Source organism: Sander vitreus, chromosome 22, assembly GCF_031162955.1.
Source record: "Sander vitreus isolate 19-12246 chromosome 22, sanVit1, whole genome shotgun sequence".
Lineage (NCBI taxonomy): Eukaryota > Metazoa > Chordata > Actinopteri > Perciformes > Percidae > Sander > Sander vitreus.
Genome location: NC_135876.1, coordinates 3,750,364 through 3,771,132, shown reverse-complemented (window position 1 = coordinate 3,771,132; position 20,769 = coordinate 3,750,364). Strand labels below are relative to the sequence as shown.

General features: G+C 41.6%; 1 protein-coding gene and 1 non-coding gene across 2 annotated transcripts in view; both read left to right on the top strand.

Moving 5' to 3' along the window:
• Positions 1 to 20,769, top strand: part of cubn (cubilin (intrinsic factor-cobalamin receptor)) — a 99,939-nt gene that overhangs the window by 61,211 nt on the left and 17,959 nt on the right. The window contains exons 37-52 of the mRNA XM_078281249.1: positions 1,863 to 2,009; positions 3,485 to 3,675; positions 5,353 to 5,521; positions 7,891 to 8,065; positions 10,040 to 10,218; positions 11,600 to 11,809; positions 12,529 to 12,669; positions 13,852 to 14,036; positions 14,950 to 15,121; positions 15,983 to 16,186; positions 16,756 to 16,905; positions 17,007 to 17,128; positions 17,734 to 17,959; positions 18,113 to 18,300; positions 19,468 to 19,624; positions 20,590 to 20,739. Coding sequence (XP_078137375.1) covers positions 1,863 to 2,009; positions 3,485 to 3,675; positions 5,353 to 5,521; positions 7,891 to 8,065; positions 10,040 to 10,218; positions 11,600 to 11,809; positions 12,529 to 12,669; positions 13,852 to 14,036; positions 14,950 to 15,121; positions 15,983 to 16,186; positions 16,756 to 16,905; positions 17,007 to 17,128; positions 17,734 to 17,959; positions 18,113 to 18,300; positions 19,468 to 19,624; positions 20,590 to 20,739 — 2,766 coding nt within the window. The remainder of the gene's footprint in view (positions 1 to 1,862; positions 2,010 to 3,484; positions 3,676 to 5,352; positions 5,522 to 7,890; positions 8,066 to 10,039; positions 10,219 to 11,599; positions 11,810 to 12,528; positions 12,670 to 13,851; positions 14,037 to 14,949; positions 15,122 to 15,982; positions 16,187 to 16,755; positions 16,906 to 17,006; positions 17,129 to 17,733; positions 17,960 to 18,112; positions 18,301 to 19,467; positions 19,625 to 20,589; positions 20,740 to 20,769) is intronic.
• trnak-cuu (transfer RNA lysine (anticodon CUU)) lies at positions 2,493 to 2,565 on the top strand. The gene has a single exon. It is a non-coding gene; the product is annotated as a tRNA-Lys (tRNA).

Below are 20,769 nucleotides of genomic sequence, written 5' to 3'. Positions count from 1 at the left end.
CCTGGGAAAAAAATCTGGATGATGTCATCAGAATTATGGTCTTGGAGAAATTAAATGTTTTTATTAATTTCTTCGGTTAAATGCGAAAATTTTGTTTTTTTTTCCCACAAACTTTAGAATATCTCGGCCATGATAAATGCTATCAACGGCAACCCTGAGATTCTTGTTCTCCATTCAACTCTGACACCGCCTTCACACTGGCTCTTGAAATCAGCTCCATAATACGCAATGCGCCCCCAGTGGATGTCGTACATCGTTGAAAGTGCCGGAAGCGAGTAGAAAAAAAAATGGCGGAGAGACTAGAATGACTCATTCTCTCAGCTGAGGGCTATAGAGATATATACAGAGAGGCTGCTGCGTGGAGAAAAGTTGCCCAGGATGTTGATATGTCAGGTCGGTTAAATGTGATATAGCGGTATAATGTCAATAGTTCGATGTCTGTTGCTAACCAACTTAGCCATAGCAGGTATCCTATGCATTGTTTCTGCACGTGAGAACTTTTCTCATAGTCCAAAATGAATCGATCTTTTATTAATTAAAAAATTACATGACAACATATCGTTATGTATTTTATTAAAAGGTAAGCATTCAGATTTGTTTATCAGTACCATAGCAACGCTAATTTCCGCTCGGATTGTCGGATAGGAACCGTCTGTTGCCTGTCGTACGAGTCCAACTTTTTTAACGCATCCGGATGACCAACGGACCCGATTTTTTTCGCACTGCACTCGTTCACATCGGTTCGGACCCATTCGCATGCGGTCTGCAAATCTCCATAGGAAATGAATGACTTCCGGTCATTTCGCAGCCGTATCTACTGTGCCAATGTGAATGTGGCGTGAGGCTCTGAACCAAATCTGGCGAAGATTGGCCAGATTAGGGGGCACTATAATCGAGGTAGACATAATTTGGCCTATAAACCAATGAATGTAAATGGGAAATTTGCATTTGCAATTTACTACAGACCTTGCAGCTCACGCGTTGCAATATTTCCTGACGTTTGCCTCGCCGTCGTCCCGTTTTGGGCTCCGCTTTCATGGACCGCCGTCATAACTGCTTGCAGTTCTAGTTTACCCTGAAGAAGGCTGTCTGTGCCGCTACGCGTGGGTTGCTTCTCCCTATGTCTTCTACATTTTCTGTTTCTGTTAGTAAAATAAAGGCTTTTTTAATTAATTTTGAAGAAGAGTGCCTTGGATTTTCCTTTATTTCTATAGTTTAAATTGTATCCAGTGTTTTTCGGAACATTACTACTCAAGACTAAAAGAAAAATCAGTGTCTCTGCTTAATTTGCCCGCTTTTTGTCACAGTACTTTGAAATAGGAATATTTTTATTATTTCTTATTGTATCATATGTTATATGTTTCCGCCTGTATGTTGTGCTGCTGACACTGTGAACTGATCAAATCTGGTTGTGTGGCTATAAGAGTTACATTTACAGTATGTCACCAAAAAAAGCCATTGAAGATTGTAAAGCAAACCTGAATGGAGTCACCAGTATATTTTTAGAGTTAGGTCTGTTTGCTCTTCTGGACATCCTATGATTTCCGTGTGTGTGTGTGTCTGCGTGTGTGTGTGTGTGTGTGTGTGTGTGTGTGTGTGTGTGTGTGTGTGTGTGTGTGTGTGTGTGTGTGGGGGTCTCTGTATGTGTGTGTGGGTCTCTGTGTGTGTGTGTGTGTGTGTGTGTGTGTGTGTGTGTGTGTGTGTGTGTGTGTGTGTGTGTGTGTGTGTGTGTGTGTGTGTGTGTGTGTGTGTGTGTGTGTGTGTGTGTGTGTGTGTGTGTGTGGGTCTCTCTGTGTGTGTGTGTGTGTGTGTGTGTGTGTGTGTGTGTGTGTGTGTGTGTGTGTGTGTGTGTGTGTTCTCAGGTGCGAGCAGTCTATCCCCCGTGCTGGCCACTGTGTGTGGGAGGGAACCTCCAGCTTCTCTCCACTCAACAGGAGACTCCATGTTCATCCACTTCTCCTCAGACAGCAGCATTAGCGGCCGAGGCTTTAATGCCTCCTACTCCAGAGGTCAGACACCAAAAACTAAATAATAATAAACATATATTTGTTACCTCTGTCAGTTAAAGTCAGTAGTCAGTTTCTGAAGTGTGCAGCTGTGACCATAAGCTTTGGATCGGCTTGTACTGTGCCTGTGCAATTATTGGTGGCAGGCACAAACACATTATAACATCGCTCAGCTTGGGTGTTTATGACAAAGTAGGTATAAAATGAATTGTTTGATATGAAGTGAAATGAAATTTGTGACAATAGTAATAATTATACATTTTGGCTTCACTTCAGTACCTTGCCATCTACATCACCAATTTCCAAAATGTTTGTATGCCTGGCTCTTTTCCTGTTCACTTTCCCACATCCTGATCCATACAACGCATTGCATTGTGGGGATTGTAAACGGAAAGTGGTGTACATGTGTGCCATTGAAATGCAGCAAATGCATTACACTATATAGCAAATAGGGCCTGATTAGAGAAACAGCTTTACTCTCCTTGAGCCTGGCTAGCTCAGTCGGTAGAGCATAAGACTCTTAATCTCAGAGTCATGGGTTTGAGCCCCACGTTGGGTGTAGGTTTTGTGGGATGGCTCGGAAGTAGAGTGGTTGCTCCTCAACCACGAGATTGGCGCTTCCATTCCAGGCTCCTCCGGCCACAAGTGTCCCTGAACAACACCAGGCTTACAATACACTGAAAAACACTGCGTTTCATTTACCTGGAGAAAGTCGTTGGTCATCCAGCATTTTATCCTTTCCATTTGATATTCAATGCTGGATTGTAACCGTTCCCCCCCATGTCCAGTCCCTTTCTTTTTCTACACATTTCCTGCGATTTTTCTGCCAGATATTACGATTGTGATTCACTTTGCGTTTTTTTTCTTCCATTTAAAAGTTTAGCCAAGTTCACTGTGTAATATTCACACTGTATCAGATAAAACATGTCATGGAGCATTATAACATGAGACACCATCAAAACTGCTCTACAGTATATTCTTATGCAAGGATGAGAAAATATATAAATTACAGCAATAAGTGTTTTTCTTTTAATAAGCATTGAACATTGAACAGTCAAACAGAACATTTATCACAAAAGCTAAAGTAATCATAATAATAAAAAACAATTCCAATAAAAAAAATCAGTACTTTCCTGTAAACTGAAATGTCTGTTATGCCACAGTTCAACAGCAGCATCTTCATATTACACCTTCTACCATCATGTTAAATAAAGTAATAAACAATGAATGAAAGATCCACAGAAAAGAGGACATTTCTGTAAACAATCTGTTATCTGTAACAGTACTCCAGCATTTATCTTATAAAAAAAGGAAATATAATAAAAAGAGGAACACAAAATGTTAAACCCAACATTCGCTTAATCGCGGTCTTCATGGTTAGCTAATTGCATTCTTTCAAATCTCGATTTTGATTTGAAAACGAATCATCGTTCAGCCCTACTATACAAGAATAGTAATGATATTATTTATCTTTCCAGGTTGTGGCGGCCTCCTGCATGTAGACCGAGGCGTGCTGAGCAGTCCCCACTACCCCCAGAACTACGGGCCCGGTCTGGACTGTAGCTGGCATGTGATGGTGACGCCAGGCTTCAGAGTGTCTGTCAGCTTCCAGAGCCCCTTCCAGATCCAAGGCTTTGGAACCGGATGCAGCACAGGAGACTACCTGGAGGTAAACAACATCCAGAAGCTTGAATCAAAATCTGAAATCTGTATATTATATCAAAGTTCAAAACCAGATCCATACTACTACAAGCGAAAGTTTAGTTTTACACCTTAGCATCAACTTGAGATTTTCAGTTACAAGTTGTCCAGTTGCTGGTACTGGAACACATAATTCCTAACATTCAGATTGTTCCTGTGTTCTTTTACAAAATAACACATACATAGAGATTAGAGAGACTTTATTGTCATCCATCCATATACAGTGCAGTGCAGTACTGTAATGAAAATTGTGTTTCCCTGGTCCTGATGCAAAAACAAAATAATGAACTAATAAAAGGTGCTCTAAGCGATGTCACTCGTTTTTTAGGCTACAACATGTTTTACAGCAAACATCTCCGTGGTCTCTGTAGACAGCCCAGGCTCCACAAACGGTAACAAAAACAAACTGCGCCAACCTGCACTACCAAACATAACAAACAGTGTTCCAGCCAATAACCGACAAGAAGGATTTCGGGGTGGGGGTTGGGTGGTTAGTGCATGGAAGGGAGGGGGAGGGGACGGGATGAGGAAGAGGGAGGGGCGAGCTAGTCTCCGTTTTGTTTGACAATATTTTGAACGTCAACAAGAAGTGCCGTCACCCAACATCGCTTAGAGCACCTTTAACATAAAACGCAAACAACAAGATACAAAAACAGGTACAGAACAAGATACAAGACAACGTGCAAACATATAGTGAGATAGAAAAATATAAATACAAATAGTGTCAGTATATAGCAATAGTGGAGCCAAGTCTGGTACATAACACCCGACTGACCAGTCACTAGTCAATCCAAGCAGTCAATCATGACGTTTTTTTCATAGCATCAAACAAAGTGTCAAAAACACTTGAATAAGAACTGCCTTAAATGACTTTGGGAAACATTTATTTGACGTCTACTTTGATTTTTACAGTTTGGACCATGTTCCATCCATTAGTCTCACATTGCCAGACCTTCCTCCACAGAGCTGCGGAGGAAGGTCTGGCTAGTCCACACAGCATTCCGGGATGGGAGAAAAACGTGCTCTGGTTTATTGGCATTCTTTAAACCAGTCACAATTGCCTTGGGCGGAGCTAAGCGCCGGACAGAGCCAGGACGTCGCTGAAAATAGCCTCGGGAAAGAACTTGTTTTGGTGGAACATGTGTATGTTCAAAAGTAGTTTTAGTCGTGTAACAGAAAACTCAGATTGGACAGATAGTCTAGCTAGCTGTCTGGATTTACCCTGCAGAGATCTGAGGAGCAGTTAACCATAGTCCTCATAAATCCACCGGAGTTTAGAACGCCAACACAAAGAAAGAGGAAGGTAACGGACATCCGGCCGAAAATGAGGGACACCCAGTGGAATTTCCAGCAGCACTGGAGCAATCTCGGAAGTGGAACGTGTATATAGACTACCCATCCAGTAACATAGAGGGGCCGGGGTTTATTATCTAAACTGCAGCCAGCCACCAGGGGGCGATCCAGATGTTTTGGCTTCACTTTTTTTTTTTGTAAAACTACTCAGGTACAACAACTTTGTTCTTTTCTTGTAGGTTTTACTTATCTGTGTGTGAGGTTTTGGAAGCACTATTAATGATCCGTTGGTAAATTATTATTTATTTCTCCATTACTCACAGTTGTTATTGACTTGCTGCTGTCTCCACAGCTCCGGAATGGTCCAGATAGTTCGTCTCCACCACTGGGGGGGCGTCTCTGTGGTGCCAGTGTGCCATCCCTCCTCCAGACTACTGACAACCACCTCTTCATTCACTTTGCATCCGACGCCACCAACGAGGCCAGCGGCTTCAAGCTGACCTTCGAAGCCCACAGTCAGGGTACAACCACCACGCTGTTTTCTATGTTCTCCTTCAGCAATAGGAGTCATCAACATCAACATGGTTGCTGTTTGTTCAGCAGTGTCATATTATGCCATTAGGTTATCAATGACTTTGGCCATGGAATGACAACAGTGTAACTATTGTTGATTGTTACAAATAAGGCTGTTGACTGGAAAATGGTATGATGGACTTACAGTACCTGCAGGTTTTCTGGTGGGCTTCTACATAAATTGAGCAAGATGTGTAATGAAAAAGGACACTAGAACACACAGTGGAGTGGGCTGTGGGCTGTTGACCCACAGCTCATAGAGGCAGTTAAGGTACTTTTAAATCAGGGCTTGCTTAACTCAATCGATTCTCCAATTAAAATCGATCTTTGTTTGAGTGATTAAATTCAATTTAATTAAATTAATTTCAATTCAATTTTATTTATAGTATCAAATCATAACACGAGTTATCTCAAGACACTTTACAGATAGAGTAGGTCTAGACCACACTCTATAATTTACAAAGTCCCAACAATTCCAGTAGTTCCCCCAAGAGCAAGCATTTAGTGGCGAGGAAAAACTTTTAGGGAGAAACCTCGAACAGACCCAGGCTCTTGGTGGGCGGTGTCTGACGGTGCCGGTTGGGGGTGTGATGAACAGTGGCAGTTATTGTAACAGTAAAGATAATGGAACTATGACTAGAAATAGCAGTTGTAGTAGTTCATGGCCTAGCAGTGACGATGATTAATGCAATCCAGAAAATGTATCTTTTAATATATGCCATGTAGATGTATATGTGCATCACGTGATGGGCAGGGAGTTTAAATTCCACTGTCCAATGGCCACTATGTTCAATTTGCTTTAAGGCCCGGCGCACTTCCTGGGGAGCATACTATCGCACGGACACGTGAAGCTTTAACCCCATTAACAAGATCTTGTTGAACATGCTAGGCTGTGGGCTGCGTGAGAATAGTAAAAATGGCGGAAGCTGCACCACTGAAGGCACCATCAGGCCTAAGAGAGCCTCTGCTATATCTGAGCAAAATGTATATCATAACTGAAATTTCCCTAACCTAATTGATAGTGAATTGGATCGGATGTGTAATCAAATTGGGACCTTGTGAATCTTGGCAATACCCAGCCCTGTTCAAAACCCTTAACGCTTGATTGCTGCAATTTGAGTAATAACATAACTCAACCAAAGTCAAAGAAATCGGAAGACACAGACATGATACACACATATACCATGGCTATATATACATACACCTTTTTGTCAGCTAAACTAAACTGTAACAGTCACTAAAAGAGACGTGAAGGGGGAAAGCAGGCAGTGCACCAAACCACTTTGAGGGAAGGGAGGGGGGTACTTAAAATGTTTCTAAAGTAAAACAATTTGCCACGTTTGCATTTGCATTTGTATTGTTTTACTACTTACACAATCGTTTTAAGTATCTATCATCATATTATTAACAACACACAGTTTGGTTTTTAATAGGGCTGTCAAACGATACATTTTTTTAATTGCTGAAGTTCTATAGTTAATCGCGATTAATCGCATATTTTATCACATGATTAAAATTCTATTATTTTGCATTTCAGAACAGTTTTATATATACAGTACATATTAACAATCGAAAGCAATTATTACCAGTGTATCTTGATTGGGAATCAAATGAATGCAAAGAAAGTTACTTTATGAACTTGATTTTAAGATTTGTAATTATTTATTTACTGTAAACAAAAGAAAAATGTGTGAATCTGTCATTATTGCACAATTCCTAACTAAAAAACTAAAAATCCCTATCCTTACTAGAGTCAGTATAGTGTTTAGTAACACTTAAATAATGTTGATTACTCACTGACGTCCAGTGATCACCGGTTAATGAGACAGCGTTTGCAGCACCTTGCAGCTGTTCCAGTTGGGCTGCTTTCTCCATGTCGTACAGGTTGTGTATCCGTGAAAACTACTGTCCCCCTCGACGGCAACGAGACAGGTCAACCGTAGTACGTCTTTAAGACCCGAGTCCTCTACGATGCTGACAGGTGTACAGTTAGTTGCCACCCGTTTCGCAAGAGCTGTAGGACAACCCTCAGATGGGGTAGGTCATGACCTGAAATTTGATTACATTTATTTAATGTAGTAAAATGAAATGATTATGACATTTTGACTTAGGTACGTGACTAGTAAGTGACTTGAAACTATTTGTTTCTATACCAGTGATACTACTTTAAAGATCCTGGTGTCACTAATAAACATATTAAAATTGAATTGGCCTAATGGATGGATGTATTTGCTATCAAGCATGGGAGGTTATTGACATGCAATGAGCTGGTCTATAAGTGGTCCAAGAACACAGTGTTCTTTCTCTCTTTCTGCAGCGTGTGGAGGCTTCATTGAGCTGAATGATAATGATCCTCCAGGGTACATCACTTCACCCAACTATCCTCAGAACTACCCCCAAAACATTGACTGTATCTGGGTCATCACTGTGCCCAATGGAGAGGCTGTCCAAATAGACTTTGAGGATGAATTCTACATTGAAACCACAGCCAGGTACAGCTGCTACTTTCTATCCAGCCTGTTGTTTGGTTATTTTTACACTTTCATTTGCTTTAATTCAGTGTAATGCGTGTTTAGTGTGTACAGTATTTGGAAACTGAACTGCCTTTTTTATTGGCTTTTCTTTTCTAAACTTTAATGTCAGTGATATTCGTACATACTCGACACCCTCCAAAAGAAAATTACTATCACTAGGGCTCATAGGCGTAATTTATAGCGGTGGGGTGTGTGTGTGTGTGTGTGTGTGTGTGTGTGGGGGGGGGGTTTAGTTGCTTTTTCTGCCGTTTTTGTTGCGTGGTTCAGAGTTCTTGTTGTCTTTTTTTCGAGTTTTTTTTTCAAGATTTTTGTCTACAATGTTTTCGATGTTTTTGTTGCTTTTCGTTAATATATGCAGACATGTCCCGGACCTCCCTACATAGTGGGAGATCTCTCGACTAAAGCATCTTAGTAGACCAAGAACTAAAACTAAGACCAAAATGAACGTTATTTTTTTTTAATTAGTCAATTTATGCAATTCAACAATTTATTGTTTGATAAAAATACAAACACAAAGTCAAACTTATTATCAATAAAAAAAGAAAACCAGATGAGATCAACAGCAACATACAGTATACGCAACAAATAAGCAACTAAAATAATAGTGTTCATGTTCAAAAACGGTACGGAGAAGTTGGGAACTTTTCTAATCCTACCCACACTTAATGTTCATTATTCATAACAGAAATTCGATTCACATCCATCAATGTCCATGTTCAACTCAGTTGGCTTGAACAAATCAACTCTTGTAGACAAAAACAAGAACAAAATAATCTGGACAGATAAACCAAAAAAAAACATTAAGCAGTCAACAAACAACAGCGTCTAGCTCTCTGGCTGCTGGGGTTGTGAGAGTTTGGAGACCTTAAATAGGATATTGTTGGAGGAAACCAACCCTTAAAACCTGGACTTTCATTAGGGCAATCTTATCGAGAAGTTTAAAAACAATGAACATTTTTTATTTGAAGACATTCTGTCATCTTCTAGCAATGCTTTGGCGATCATGCCCTTTATAAGGTTGCTTTCATACCTGTCTCGTTTGGTCCGTTTAAAACCAACGTTGGAGTGTTTGGTCTGATAGTCCGGTTGGTTTGGGCTGCTGTTAAAGCTCATCCCAACTCTGGTGCAGCTCAAACAAACCAACTCTAGTCCGCTTGAAAAAGGGGGTCTCTGTTCACTTCTAAGTGAACTAGAGTTCAGTTCACTTCAGGTGTGAACGCGATCCGACTCAAAAACAGGAAGTGAACCAAAAACATTTTTAGTAAACACAATTTACTAGCCTGCAATTTCAACCTTGGACACAATTTACGGACTTATATATGATTTAAAGGATGATAACTTTCAGATCCATAACCTAATATGACCACACATCGCTGGTCGTCTGTGTGACATCATCATCTCTCTCCACTCGCTGTCTGTCAGCTGCTCATTGTTCACCTTCTTCTAAAATATTAGAAACACTAAAGCAGAACCAGAAAACCCAAGACGTTAAAATGTGGTGTTGCTCCATTATTTCTGAGAGCAGAAGTGTCGGTGAGTTTTGGATATTCTATCCAAATTGCATATTTTACCAGCACTTGGTTAGTAGATGGTGCTAATTTTGAACCCTGCATGCAGTGTACGTTTGATGATGGTAACGGAGAGCTGATGAAGTCTGAGACTTAGTACTATGTCTCTCTGGTGGCTCCATTATTTCTGAGAGCAGAAGTGTTTGCGAGTTTCGGATATCCTGTCCAATAAACGTGCGACCGTCTTGATCACGTGACGTGTGTTTACAGTGTTTGGTGTGTTTGACAAAGTGCAGTGTGAAATCAAACTGAACTGAATAAAAAAATGCAACAATGTTGCAACTTCACCCCCGAGTCCATTAACTTTAAGTGTGAAAGCGCCTTATACGACATGTTTTCATGTTTCCTTTCATGTGTTTCTCAGCTGTGCCTATGACTACTTGGAGCTGCGTGATGGCTCGACCTCCAACTCTGGCTTCATTTCCCGCCTCTGTGGCAACACCCGGCCATCTAGCCAGCATTCAACGGGTTCCTCCATGCTGCTCAGGTTTCGTACTGACACCAGCATCACGCACAAAGGCTTCAAGGCAAAGTACTCCATAGGTAGGCAAATCAAAACCATTTTCCAAATCCAGGGCTTTAGTTTTTTGAATTTGGATCCAGTTCTTATTATGACATATGACATTGGCTCAGACCTAACAAACGCACATCATGTCCTATATCGGTACATATCGATACACATACTTACATGCACTTTCAGCCACTTGATGTCAATTTCAGACTTTGTTGTGTTTGCCGCTACCATTTCTTTTTGTGATACTGTGATCTACCAGCTCATGTTTTGTTTGCTCTGGCACATACGTCCAGTAGTGACGGCCCAATGAAGCCTCATGAAGCTTCGTAAACCATTTTATTTATTTTCTAAGCCCACTAGATGGCGCTCTTGGTTTAAAGCAGTGGTTCTCAACCTTTTTTGTGCCAGCGCGCTCCTATCCATTTCCCTAATGCCTCCCAAAAAATATAAATATAAATGTAAAAAATCTATAATCGAATTGTTCCAATGGAAAACAAGCTGGCACTTATCAAGGGGTAAAAGCAGAAGGATTACACACACACACACACACACACACACACACACACACACACACACACACACACACACACACATACACACACACAAAAGTATTTTGGTGATGACAAATGACTTGAAGAACGACACCTACTGCAGAATGGAAATAAAGATTTACAACCTTTGAAAGTTAGTGAGAGCCCTTTGTTGATGTTTAGAATAGTATAGGTTAGAATAGGGTTAGGGTTCATTTAAGGTGATGCTCTGATGTCCCGTTTCCGTGAAGGCAGCACGGAGCTGCGCCAAACAAAGCTGACAGAAGCACAGAAGAGTTATGATACCTGTCTCGTCCAGTTGCAGTGCCGTGAACTGGCAGGTTTTAATGTTGCGGACCACTGTTTTTTAGTAGTTTAAAGTGTAAACATGTACACGGGGTACCGCCCCCGTTGAGAAACACTGGTTTAAAGGAAAAGGCTCAATGGCAATTCAGTGTGCTTTCAACCCTTTGTTGAACAGAGAGCGCCATCTAATGGGCTCAGAAGATAAAGAAAATGGTTCACCAAGCTTCATAAGGCCTCCATTGCCCATCAAAAATGTCTGGCCCCCCTCCCATTCAAACAGGCTTCTAGCCGAATAGAACCTGGGCGGACCAATCACCACCGTTTTCACGCCTCAAATGTTTTTAAAAACACATTTTAGTGTAGCTGTAATTTAAGAAAGTTTGTGACCCAGCCGCCATGGGTTAACCCTAACCCATACCCTCCTTCAAAACGGACCAAGCACCGCCCCAACTTGCTTCATTGCTCCAATTGGTTGTAGGTCTTTTTAATTGTATAGTGAAAATGAGTTTTAGTATTCATATCAGGATTTTAAAGGAAAAAGAACACTTCTGACCCTACCTCCAACCCCTCGCAGCAACATGTGGAGGCACCTACATAGGTCAGCGGGGGACGATCCGCAGCCCTGGCTTCCCAGGATCCAACTATCCCGACAGCTCCAGCTGTGAGTGGTACCTGGAGGGGCCCACGGGCCACTACCTCACCCTCAGTTATGGGAACTTCAGCCTGCAGTCCTCTTCAGGATGCTCTGCCGACTACGTGGAGATCAGAGAGTACAATGCCTCAGGTGAGAAAACAACAGGATCACTTACAATCACTGTACAATTAAAAAATAAAAGCATGATTGTCTGAGTTTTAGAGTTGCTTCACAAAGATGCATCCATTGAAAATGTTTCACTCACACATCCTCTGTGTGTTGTTAGCTTGCTTATGTCAGTGTAACTAGTGTATTGTCTGTTTGTGGCGAATAGACACGATCTAAAAGAAAACCATTCCACATTCAGCCGAACACATCTATCAATGTAGAACTGGAGAACTTTTTGGAACTAGTGTTAGTGAACGAAAGAATAAATCGAATAGACATCAAGGACACATTTAAAATACCTTTTAATTCATCTGGCATGTTCTCAATAGAATAAGTTTAAACCAACTCCAACACGTTTCGGCGTCCAGCCTTCAAGAATGATGGACGCTGAAACGCGTTGAAGTTGCTTTCAAACTTAAATGAATTGAAGGGGTTTTACTTTTTTGCTGAAGACGAGTGCCTTGGGCTTTTCTTTGATGTCTATTACATTTACTTCAGTGCTTTTGAAGTAGAACTCACATTGTCGCTGGTCATAGAGTATGTTTATTTCACAGCATAAGTTTAAATGTATGTATGTGAATTAAATGAAAAGGCAATAAATGAATAGAAGAAAGGACTGTAGAGACAAAAGCCATGACGCGATGCAAAGATGCAAGTCCCCACTGTCAGATGCATTTCCTGAGTTGTTCTGTGTTTTATAGGGCGCCTCCTCGGCCGACACTGTGGCAGTACCCTTCCGGCTTCCATGGACACGTCTGACAGCTTCGCCTACGTCAGGTTTGTCAGCGACACCAGCGCCAATGCGCCTGGCTTCAGTCTGACGTTTGAAGCCAGCGTTGAAGGTACGATCGTTTACAAGAGATTATTATAAAAGGATTGTTTTGTTGCACAATCACAAACTACATTGCATCAACATAATACTTACACGTGCAGTCAGGGTTCAAAATTAACTTTTTTGTCCACCAGACAAATGGCTAGTGAATAAGGGTGTGACGAGATAGGGTTCACGAGAACAAGACGAGACGAGATTTTAACACTATTTTAAAGGATCTGCTCTGCTAGTGTCACAACAGCTCGTCACACCTCTACTAGTGAATGTTCAAATTTTACCAGACACTCAATAGATTACAATTGTTTTTTGGCTGGTGAGTGAAGCAAATCTACCAGCCAAATTGCATATTTTACCAGCGTTTGGTTAGTAGATGGTACTAATTTTGAACCCTGCATGCAGTGTACTTTTGACGATGGTAACGGAGAGCTGATGAAGTCTGAGACTCAGTACTATTTCTCTCTGAGGGTTTGTTCCTTTGGTATTTGTATTAAAAAAAATGTGTTGGATGTAATATTCACATTCTATGATAAATAAACATTTAATATGTGGCGATGTAACTTTACAGTCAACTCACGATTCAACACGATTCATGAATTTGAGTTCACGACTGTCTCAAATATTTTTAACCTTAGTGCCAGGCAAAAAATATTCCTTTATTTATAAGAACTGTGCAAAACAACATATGTGTCCTCTTGTCAAAGGTGCAACACACTGCACCACAAGAAATCTTAAATAACAGAATAATATAATAAAAAATTAGATTTTAAAAACAAATCCCACATCAAACTGAAAAAAATGTTTTGTTACACTTTACTTGAAGGTATCTACATAAGAGTGACATGACACTGTCATGAACGTGTCATAAACATTATAAACAAGTCATAAACGTTTATGACATAACGCTTCTTTTAGTAAGTGTCATTTGGTTTTTGTCATGACAAGTTATGATTAGGGTTATGGTTAGAGTTAGGGTTAGAGTTCAGGTGTCATGGCCTTTTGCTGCATGTTGTTCTCCCCTCTCTCCCTGTCTCCCTCTTTCCTATCTCCTGTAATAAAGAAATCCTAAAATGCCTAAAAAATAATCTTAAAAATACATAAATATTGAGTCTATTTTGCTTTACGCTCAGAGAGATACATGAATGTATTCACTCACAAAATGTTGAAATTCTCTTTGTTTTACTTTTCCTCTCAGTCTGCGGAGGAGAGCTGAATGCTCCCTCAGGAACTATCTCCTCCCCCAATTACCCCAACTTGTACCCCCACAGCCGGGTGTGTCGCTGGGAGCTGGTGGTGACACCCGGCCGCCGGGTCACGCTCAGCATCGATGACCTGCGGCTGGAGGATTCTGGGACTTCCTGTGCATATGACTACGTTGAGGTAAGTCCTTCTATGCCAATATTCCCTGACGTTTCATCACTTTTCTTTTCCCAGGTGAGCTCGCCTCGTCGGTCACCACAGGAGTTAAATTTGTAGTAGTAATGAATTACTAGGGCTGGGATGTTATGCCTTTGTCCGATTGTTTCGATTCTTTCACAATACATGGGTGCCGATTGGCGATATCATAGAAAACGGAAAAATAGGTGAATTTAGGTGAATCGTTGGTAAAAAAAATAAATAAATGATAAAATATCGATTCTAGGGAAAATAATCAAATTTAAAACTCATTGCAAACAAAATCACAAAACATACATGACATATTTTCGATTTCTTTTGCCACCCCTAGTCATTTATTGATTCTTTATGCTTATCACATCACAAATGAATTCCTTAACTTCAAATGTGTTTAAGTGGTGACTAGAGGGCGGATCGGACCTCATTTTTCTGTCCGAGCCCGGCCCCTGTCCGACAGAGCAGTAACCAAACCAGGCCCGAGCCCGACAGGCATTAAGATATTTATGTCCAAGCCCGACCTGTTTAGTGAAGCATTTTATTTATTTTCTGAGCCCACTAGATGGCGCACTTGGTTTAAAAAAAAAAAAAAAGCCCAAGGAATGAATTCAGTGTGCTTTCAACCCTTTGTTGAACAGAGAGGGCCATCTAGTGGGCTCAGAAAATAAAGAAAAGGGTTCATGAAGCATCATTTGGACATCACCAGTAATTGTATATGTCATAGTGTCTTACTTTATTGTGACTGTTTGTAATCCCTGTTAAACCTTTAACTACGTCTTAATGTTCTGTGCAGTCCTCTTGGTGTAAACCCCCACTCCGAACACTCACACCTACATTTACAGCATAACTCCAAAGGAGTACCCCACACTGATGTCTACACGATAACCTCTGTGTGTTGTAGATACTGAACGGGTTGGCGGCTGATGCCCCGCGCCTGCAGAAACTCTGCGGTACAGTACCGGCAGGCACGCAGGTGCGCTCCTCCGGCAACACCATGACCGTTGTGTTCCACTCTGACGCTTCTGTGTCCAACGGCGGCTTCACGGCTTCCTACTCCTCTGAGGAACCTGCAGGTTAGATACTCCCTGCGACCAAAACTCAAACTAAACCACTAGCTACAGTACCACATATTTAGAATAATCAAAAAACGTTTTGTAACAGTGCTGCATATTCATCCATAACTAGAGCTGTAACAGTTCCAAATGTTGCTGTACAATTAATTGTCTCAGAAATAATTGCGAATTAAAGTTTTGAATGAATTCCAGGATACATCTTTTATAATAACATAATATAATAAAAATAATAATATAATAATTGTTGCTATGACCGTGTATAGGGTCAAGTGCCAAAAACTAACAATTGAAATAAAAATATATAGTCCGACCAATAATCACTTATATAAATTTTGGCATATCTAAACAAAATCAACAATTTGGCATATCTAAACAAAATCGCACCTTAAGACCTTAGCTAATAAACACCGCAATTATGTGAAAAAATTAACAATTAGACAATTATGTAATAATTGTTACAGGCCTATCCGTAACAACAGCAAGGCGAGCCAGGGCTTCTTTTATCCCTGTGGCCATTGAGAAGCTTAATTTACTTCATTAACGTGCTTGCTTTTATGTGTATAAAAGAGTGAGATAGCTTGGATTGATTATTTAACGCTGTAACAAGGGAATTTCCCCAGTGTGGGATCAATAAAGTCTCTTATCTTTTCTTATCTTACCTAAGACAACAGCCTGCAATACATCCTTCATAAATGTTCAGTTTTTTGTTGAAACTTTAAAAGAAAAGTCTTGATTCAATTTTATGGTAATTATGCAGGATGCAATTTGTGCTGCTGTTGAATTGTATTGTGTTATACTGTTTGTAATATTTACCCTAATTGTCTTATTGTGCTCCTACATTTCTATGTTGCCTTTCCTCAGAGTGTGGTGGAGTCCTGAACAACCCAGCGGGCGGGAACTTCACGTCCCCCGGCTACCTGGTGTCCAACTACAGCAACAACCTCAACTGTGAGTGGCTGATCCAGAACCCACAGCACGTCAACTCCTCTATCGTGGTACTGATAGAGGACCTGCACCTGGAGAACCACCAGACCTGTGACGCAGACTACCTCCAGTTCCGCTTAGGTGAGTGCCGCACAGAGACACATGCATTTCATTTTATTCATTCTAGTTTCAAAAGTAGTCTATAATATTGGAGCGTATGCAATGTTGGTGTTTTGAAGTTGACAGTTGAGTTCATCAGTCTCCACCCTCTTGGAAATCACTGTCTGAAAACCTAAGCTGGGGATACGGGTGACAGGCTCAGAGACTTTAAGTCAGACTTTTCCCAAATCCCACTTCTCATTAGGCTTTAATATGTTAAGTTGTCCGTTTGTTTACTGAGAGGAGGAAGAGTTATGACCCAAAAAGTCATAAATAAAACCACATCCAGGCACTCAAGGTTGGTTACAGAAAAATAAAGGCCTTTAATTCATTTGGCAAGACATTTAAAAGTACACCAAAGCGTGTCAGCCAACACGTACTTTTAAGTTGAGTGCCTGGATATATGGATGGATAATGGATGGATAGATAATGGATGGATGGATGGAAAGATGGATGGTTGGATGGATAGATTGATGGATGGATGGATGGATGGATGGATTATATCTGTCTTCATGTTTTGCTTTTATTAAACTTTCCACCCCCTCCCTTAGGTGACAATGATGGGGAGCTGTTGGCTAAGTTTTGTGGGCAGACCACCCCCAACCTTCCCATTGTGGTCTTCACCCCAGAACTCTGGGTCCATTTCAAGACAGACACCTCCCAGGGAGACCTGGGCTTCAAGGCCAAGTACTTGTTCTCTGGTAAGACCGAGATAGGGCTTAAATGTGGCATTAGCTTTGGCTAATCCATCAGGCATATTGTTATCAGCAAAGTCCTTATATGGATCATTCTCTCTCTGCAGAGTGTGGAGGCTGGCAGACAGGTGATACAGGGGCGTTATCCAGTCCTGGCTACCCCAACATCTACCCCAGCCCCAGTCGCTGTGCTTGGCTGCTCGAGGCCCCAGTGGGCCACACTATTACGGTGAGTCGTGGCCCAGTGCCTTGACTGAACTCAAAGAATGGAGGGAGTTAACAGGGATATATTGTCTGCAGGCGGAAAAGGGGAATCATTTATTTTCTGAATTCCTTCCATAAGTAACACAATGGCAGAATGTATGACTGTTTTGGTGATTGGTTTCAACACTTTCTGTGATGAACATCTAAAAGCAAAAATCCTTTCAGATGGAAAATATTCAGACTTTTTTTTTCTTAAAATATGAGGACTTTTTTCTTGAAATAATACAATTTTGTTCCTATAATATTCCGACTTTTGTTCATGAATTTTTTCTCAAAATATTACACGTTTTTTCTTAGACTATTAGGACTTTTTCCTTTCTTCTTTGGGACAAAATCTTATTAAATGGGGTTCCGTGATTTCATTTGGGTCAGTTGACCTCCCATATTACCTTCAGCTGGATCGGCATTGATCAACTCCATTGAAATACGTAAGAATCAGTGTGCTGAGGCAGAGATCACTGTTTGTGTGTCCAGATTCTGCTGAGGTTGTTCAACCTGAGGACCTACTGCTCAGTAGCCAACTATGTTGTTAATAAATTCCTTGGTTTCCACTCCCCTGTCTTACTGCAGCTAACCTTCAGCTACTTCCACCTGGAGCCTCACCCTCAATGTGGCTGGGACTCTGTCACCATCTTCAATGGAGGCTCCCCTGGCTCCCCTGTAATTGGTCAGTACTGTGGGACCACCTCCCCAGGAACCATCCAGTCAGGATCCAACAAGCTCGCTGTAGTCTTCCTGGCTGACCATAGTGTGTCCGGAGGAGGCTTTGTGGCCTCCTGGTCTGCTGATTCCTCAGGTGAGTTGATGCATAGACTGTATAAGTGAAGGAGAATTATTTCCATTATCATTATTACCATTATCTCCAACTGTATCAGTGTTCTCAATCTTTCGGTCATAACATTTGTATGATCATTTATACATTACTGTCAATTTTTGTCCCCCTGTCCAGGCTGTGGAGGGGTGATCCATGCTGATACGGGAACAATCAAGTCTCCAAACTATCCCCAGAATTTCCCAGCCAATGTGGAATGTTCTTGGCGTATCATTGCCCATGAGGGGAGCCACCTGGAGATGAGCTTCAACAGCGATTTCCAGATTCCAGACAGCACCAGGACCTGCCAGAGCAGCTACATCAAGGTGCAAGCACTGAACCACAGCAGAAACATTTTCAAATGATGTGTTAGTTCAGGCACTAATACACACTGCAGTTTCTTTATGATGGTCACACCAGCTGCTTTATAGAGAAACTAGTCTATATCCATGTTGTTCCACTTACGGGATTGCTCCGGTGCCGCCGGAAATTCTGCCGGATGTCACTCTTTTCGGCCGGATGTCCATCACCTTCCTCTTTCTTTGTGTTGCCGTTCTAAACTCCAGTGGATTTATGAGGACTATGGTTAACTGCTCCTCAGATCTCTGCAGGGTACATCCAGATTGCTAGCTAGACTATCTGTCCAATCTGAGTTTTCTGTTGCACGACTAAAACTACTTTTGAATGTACACTTTCCACCAAAACAAGTTCCTTCCAGAGGCTATTTTGCAGCGACACTGTGGCGCGGCTCGGTCCTTAGCTCCGCACAAGACTATTGTGATTGGTTTAAAGAAATGCCAACAAACCAGAGCACGTTTTTCCCCCGAATGCTGTGTGGATAGCCAGACCTTCCTCCGCAGCGCTGTGGAGGAAGGTCTGGCAGGAGAAACTGACATTGCTGTTAATGTGGCTGCAGTTATGCTAACATTAGCTTAAGATAATAATGTACTAGCTTGCCCAGTTGGACCTTTTTTTTTAAATGATGTTGCTGTGTTCTGAGTTGTCAGTACAGCAATTACTTTTGGTGAGTACATCAAGGTTATCATAACCGATAGAATCGATGGACAGGACTTAGGGAAAAAAAACAGTTTAGCTGTAAAATCTGGCCGGCGCCAGTGAACGGTGCTTGAGGTAAGAAATCGGCAAAGCAGTAACAGAATCTTGATTCATATTTGATCAGCGCTGCCTAGTTTTACAGTTTTACATCGCAGTTCACAAGCAATCATTGACACTGCGTTAAAGACTCCTCGGCTCTGATTGGTTGTTTTCCTTTGGGGCGCTGGTGCCATAAGAAGCACTAGGGGGAGGCAGAACAACAGGATTTCTTTCACAGATTCTAAAAAAAGTTCCTCTACAGTTGCCTCTAACTGTATTTTGAAAATGGCAGTGTGCAAAAGTTGCCAAGTAAATCTGAGTGTACAGATGTGTACAGTCTCTTTACATTTTTTTTCCATTTGACAACCGTTTCTGAATCAGTATGTATTTTCCTGCAGGTGTGGTCAGGTCAGACCCAAAATACCCAGGCTCTGCTGTCAACAGGCTGTGGCTCGGTGGCGCCGGGCCCCGTCATTGCTCCATATAACATCATCACGAGCCGGTTCCAGGGCACTGGACCCCCTGGCAGAGGTTTCTCAGCCTCCTTCAGCACCAGTAAGAACCAGGCAGTAGGGTTGGGTACCGAAACCCGGTGCTATTATGGCAACGGTGCCTAAACAACCGGTATCTACCGAACAGAATAGCAATGCGGATTTTGGTGCCTCATTTCGGTGCTACTTAAATGTCTGCGCTGCTTTGTGATGCTCCGAAACAGACGTTAGAGGCAACAGAAGCATCGCTGCATGTGAAGCTTGTTAACATTACACTTGGCAGCAGGTAACGTTAGCCTAACGTTAGCTAGCAGCTGGATTAAACACGGTTAAAATGCTGACAGCTAACGTTAAACGGTGTAAAGTGTGACTGTATTTCACTGTAGAGCATTCCAACAGCGGGACGTACAACAGTCTGCAGCTGCTGTTGTCGGAAAAACAACACAGGTGATGCGTTCACTGAAACTGGTAGCATAAGCCTTGTGGTGCATTCAATGTTATTGTAAAATACCATTTTCCCATCTGCTGGTTGTTTTTGTCATTTACCAGCAATTTACTTGTGAATTAAGTTTCAAGTTATTGTTATTACAATATTAATAAATTCTTTAATTTTGACTGTATGGCCTTAGCAATAAACAAGCCGTTCTTTAATGTCACCACTGCATGTTTGGTCGACATAAATCCCTAAAAAAGTCAGGAAAATGTTCCTCAGCCATCATAGAAATAAACGCCCAAAAACTTCGGCAAAAGTGCCAAAAACGTTGGAAAAAGTTACTAAAATGTCGTAAAAAGTGACAACAACGTCGTAAAAAGTGACCAAAAATTCATAAAGAGTGACAAAAACTTCCGAAAAAGTTACAAACTGTATTGTGAACCTAACCTGGCCGGCTAAAAATCTGAGAGGGGCCGGATTTAGCCCACGGGCCTTGGTTTTGACACATGATGGTGGGTACTTCAGTGTTGCAGTGAGGTATGATGTGGTCAGTCCCAACAAAATGCAAAGCAAGTGTGATGTCTTCTGTTCATCAGGGTGCGGTGCAAACTTCTCAGCTCCCAGTGGCCGTGTGGTTTCTCCAAATTATCCAGCCGACTACCCTGACTACTCCAACTGCAACTACACCATAGACGCCGGACAACAGACTGTGGTTGTCCTCACCTTTAAAGTCTTCCAAGTAGAAGGCAAGTGTAGCATACGGACAATGAATCAGC